The sequence below is a fragment of the Acanthisitta chloris genome, unplaced genomic scaffold, assembly GCF_000695815.1.
Source record: "Acanthisitta chloris isolate BGI_N310 unplaced genomic scaffold, ASM69581v1 scaffold5541, whole genome shotgun sequence".
Taxonomy (NCBI): Eukaryota; Metazoa; Chordata; class Aves; order Passeriformes; family Acanthisittidae; genus Acanthisitta; species Acanthisitta chloris.
The window spans coordinates 274-4,664 of NW_008655334.1; the positions used below are offsets into that span (position 1 = coordinate 274).

Consider the following 4,391-nt stretch of genomic DNA (forward strand, 5'->3'; position numbering starts at 1 on the left):
GGCTGCTGGCGCCAGCACTCTCCGCAGGGATCTGCTGCCTCTTGTGAGCTCCTGAATCCTCCCAGAGCTTTTCTCTCCCTTGTCTGTCCCCAGCATGTCCTGCCCCCTGATCACTGGGGGGATTCAGCACGCACAGCTCCTATGGTGCAAGAATTAGGCAGAGTGTGGAGCCCAAGGGTCAGTCTTGCTCCAGACAACCTCCAGCACTGCTGGGAGCCCCCAAGGCCCAGGCTGAAGGAGAAGGGCTGCACAGGGCCCCAGGACCTTCCTGCCAAGGGACAGTGAGGGGCAGGTTCAGGTCCTCTCCTGAACCAGCAGCTGAGGCTGCTGCTCTGTGCTGCCTGGGTGACCTTGGCAGCCATTTGCCAGGCCTGAATAAAGCGACAATAATCCTATTCACCTTTCAGCCTCATTTCCTAAGGCATTATGCACATGCCCTCGCCGCGTGCAGTCGCAGGTGTCACACTCAAGCCCTGATCCCATTTGCACGACTCCAGCCAGGGGAAGTTCTGCTCACTACCCCTCTGACGAGCTTTGTGCAGGGGGCAGGACCTGCCCTGCCTCCGAGGTGCTGGTGGCATTGCTGTGCAGCCCATCCCAGGCAGAGAAGGTGCAATGCCCCAGGCTGGAGCAGGGCAGCAGGGAGCCCAGGGCAGCCGCAGGGGCTCACCACAGCCTCCTGAGCTTGTGTGTCCCAGCCAGTCCTGGTCTGTGGGCTCAGGGCACACCCAGCTGAGCTTAGATCAGAGCAGCCACGAGGCCCTGGGCACCCCTTGGCCACTGCTCAGCACAGCCACACACTGCCCAGGCAGGTCTGCTGCCTGCAGAAAGGAAAACACCTTCCCAGTGTGGCACTAGAGGGTCCAGCTCCAGGACACAGGCACTGAACACTGTGCCTTCCCCTCTCCAGGAAGGGCAGAGATGCTCTCCAGACAGGCAACTCTGCAAAAATGGTTACTGTGAGACCCACAGCCACCCTGCAGCAACAGAACCCCCCACAGCCTGGGCACAGACCAGTCACAGCCTCCCCCACACACCACAGCCTTTCCCTGCAAGAACTTTATTAAATAGTTTCCAAAAACAGAAGCAGAAAAGACTCAGCATGACCCCATCCCTCCCAGCGAGTTAGAAACAACAAACAGCCCATCCCCACACCCCAGTGCCAGCAGCACCTCCTGCCCACTCCCTGCAAACAGCTCCAGCACCGTGGGCAGGGGTGGCAGAGGGTCCCAGGGGACAGCAGGAAAGTCCCATGGGGACGGCCTGGATGACTGCAGGGTCAGCCCCAAGAGGTGTTGAAAGCCACACAATGCTCACACACTGTCCCCCCAAAGCAACCACTCCCTGGCCCCACAGCCTCCCCAAACTGCTCCTCCCCTGTGGAGCTGAAGGAGAGCTGAACGTGCCCAAATGAGGGGCAGCCAACACCAGGTCTGGCCATCACTCCTCAGCTAGACACAGCCACCAGTTTCTGTGGCTTTGTGAACGCCCAACGCAGCTTCCCCCACCCCACCCACCCCCAAGGAGTTCAAAAACAGGGGGTTGTTTTTTGCTTCTCCTACAAAGACAGCGGTGGGATTTCCTTTGCAAAGGCAGAATAGTCTCCCTCCGAGGTAGAGAGTTAATTTCAGGGCTGACAGATGCTAAATTCAAAGCAGTTTGTTCTAGTTGAGGTAAAATTCAGTAGTTTGTAGTTAAGTTTCGCAGTGCCAGAGGACCATCAAGATTCCTCATTGCCGGAGTCATCCTCATCACCGTAACAGCTCTCTGCTTCCTCCTCCATCTCATCATCCTCATAATAGTCATCATAGAAGAGGTCTGAGCCCTCATCCGGGGCTGGAGTCTTGGTCTTCACGCAGTACTCTGCCAGTGTGGTGGGGACCTTCACGCCGTCCCGCTCAGCGTCCACCTTGGTGCCCAGCACTTGCTTCCTGGAGGGCGAGAAGTGGGGGGTGAGGATGGAGCTCTGATCCCTCCAGAACCCGTGTCCCACAGGATCCCAGCCCAGCCAGCGCTGCCGTGCCAGGGCTCAGCACACACCTGATGATGTCTGTGTACTCCCGGTCCTTCCCTTCGCTCTCCTTCCACTTGCGGTACATCACAGACGCGTCCACGTTGGCTGGGGAGAACGTGTTGGGCTCATTCAGCAGGGAGATCACACTCAGGAGAATGGTTCTGGCATCGACCGAGACATGAGTAGGTCAGAGCCAAGGTGGGTCAGCAGCTGCCCACGCCCCTGCAGTGCCAGCAGCCCTGTGTCCCAGCAGCCCTGTGTCCCTGCAGCCCTCCCGGTGTCCCAGCAGCTCTGCTGCCTGGTGCTGCCCACCCAAGGCACAGTGAGGAGGAGCAGGCCAGGCAAGGCACAGCAGCACACAGGCTGTCAGGCTCACTCACAATCCCACACAAGCACTGGCTGTTCTTCAGCAGCACCCACAGCCCAGGTGCCTTCAAAAGCCCCTGGCACCTCCCACAGGTTCTGGGAGCAGGAAGCTATCCCCATCCTCACAGCTCCCCATCCCTGCCCTAGATGAGTCTCCCAGCCCCAGCGCTCACCGCACGTTCTGTGTGGGGTTCCAGCGCTCCGAGGGCAGCTCCCCGCTCTGCGGGTCGTCCACAGGTGGGTGGAGGATGGAGATGCAGACATCACCTGTCTGAAAGCACAAGAGAAACATGATCCTCAGGAGCTGCTGCCCCAGGCACCCTCCAGCAGCAGCTCCTCACTTGCTCTTCGCTGTGGCTGACACCAGGTGAGGTGATCCCAGCTGCTCCTCCAGTCCCAAGGAGGGCACACAGGAGTGGCCCCTACAGCCTCAGGCCTTGGATAAGCACACCATGACTGCCAGCACTGTAAGGTCAGGCTGCCCAACCACCAGTTGCTGATGCTGACTACACTGTGTGCCCAGCAGGGCCCTCCCGTGCCCCCAGCACGGCCTCCCAGAGCCACGGCCCTGGGGCCAGGCACGTCGCTGCCTCTGCTGCTGCTCTTGGCACAGCATGACATCCCTGCAGGCTGAGCATGGGAGCCACCAGGCCTGGAGAGCCTTGGCTGACCTGGAACCCGTGCTGGGACAGCGACTGGCTGTCGTGAGCTCATTAGCAGCACTCCCAGTCAGCACCACAGGCACTGAGTGTCCAGAGCCACACAAAGGCTGACACTCGCATCCAGTTCCGTCACCACGGACACACACGTGTCCGCTGCCTGCCCAAGGCCCCCCTCGCTGTCCGTGGGGACCCACCTCGTAGATATTGGGGTGCCACATTTTGGTTAAGAACCTGAAGGCAGGAGGAGAGTAGGGGTAGTCGATGGGAAACCGGAGACGAGCCTGTGAGGAAACAATAAGGAGACGTGAGCACCAGTTTGTGAAAAGGAAGGAAACCACAGACAGCTCCGGGAAAAAGGGACCTCTGCCAAGCCTGGCTGGGCTCCTGCTGGGACAGAGTCTCCACCTCAGCCAGCTCACAGGCAGGACAGACACCGTGCAGAGTGGGGCAGCAGCTCCTTCCCCACCATCCTGTCCCGCAGCCTCCAATCCAGCAGGGCCCTCCGTGGTATCCCTGCGACACAGAGGGACCAGTGGGAGCTCACAGTGACACTCCTGGAGCCAGGCAGCGAGTCTGGGCCACCCCAGGGCTGCTGTTGGGGACACACTACAGCTGTGCCACGGGAGAAAGGGCTGTTTACCCTTCAGAGCTCAGGGGAAGGAAGCATCAGGTGTTTGGTGCTCTGATTAACATACTGAATCCCTAAAAATAGCCTGTCACTGCTGAAAAGAGACCAAGTCCAAACTGGCTGCAGTGCACAGCTCAGGGGCTAAAAATAAAAGCACATGAAGCTCAGGCTGCAGCCCAGGGCTCCGGCAGGGACAGAGGACGGGGCAGCTTCTTCCTGTGCTGCTGCACAGCCTCCAGTGACTGAGTCAGCTTTTGAGTGTTTCCAGGCCCAGGGAGCAAACTTCCAGGTTGAGACTCATCTGCTGCTTCCAAAACAGCCAATAGCCAGAAACAAACAAGAACATGGTGAAGTTTTAAACCACACAACAACTGCCTGAACGTTTCTTACTCCCTCCGTCCATGTAAAGAGTGTTCAGACACTGGACCAGTGAAGGGACGCTGTGAAATATCTGACTCTGGGGAGTGGGGGAGTGGCCTGGGATCACTCTTTGCCCATGGAATAGCCTCATTCAGGAGGGTAACAGCAAACGAGGCTTCGGATGCTTCTGGAACTACAGCCTGGACAACAGCAGATGCTGTCAAACCTGCCCTCAGCTCATGGCCACCCACAGCCTGGGGCAGGAGGCAGAGACACCTGCCCCTCCCCCCCACCCTGACCCATTCTGGGCTCAGCTCCCTCTCTCCCACCCTGCCAGGTCTAGCCCTGGCACAGGTGACCC

At 59.2% G+C, this 4,391-nt stretch overlaps 1 protein-coding gene across 1 annotated transcript; it reads right to left on the reverse strand.

Annotated features, from left to right (window-relative positions):
• Nucleotides 1–1,720: 1,720 nt before the first annotated feature.
• On the reverse strand, nt 1,721–3,323 carry CDC34 (cell division cycle 34; the record flags this gene model as incomplete). Its single annotated transcript, XM_009083844.1, has 4 exons — nt 1,721–1,931; nt 2,041–2,175; nt 2,554–2,651; nt 3,237–3,323. Coding segments are annotated over 4 exons (531 nt in total), but the record flags the coding sequence as incomplete, so codon positions are not given.
• Nucleotides 3,324–4,391: the final 1,068 nt, after the last annotated feature.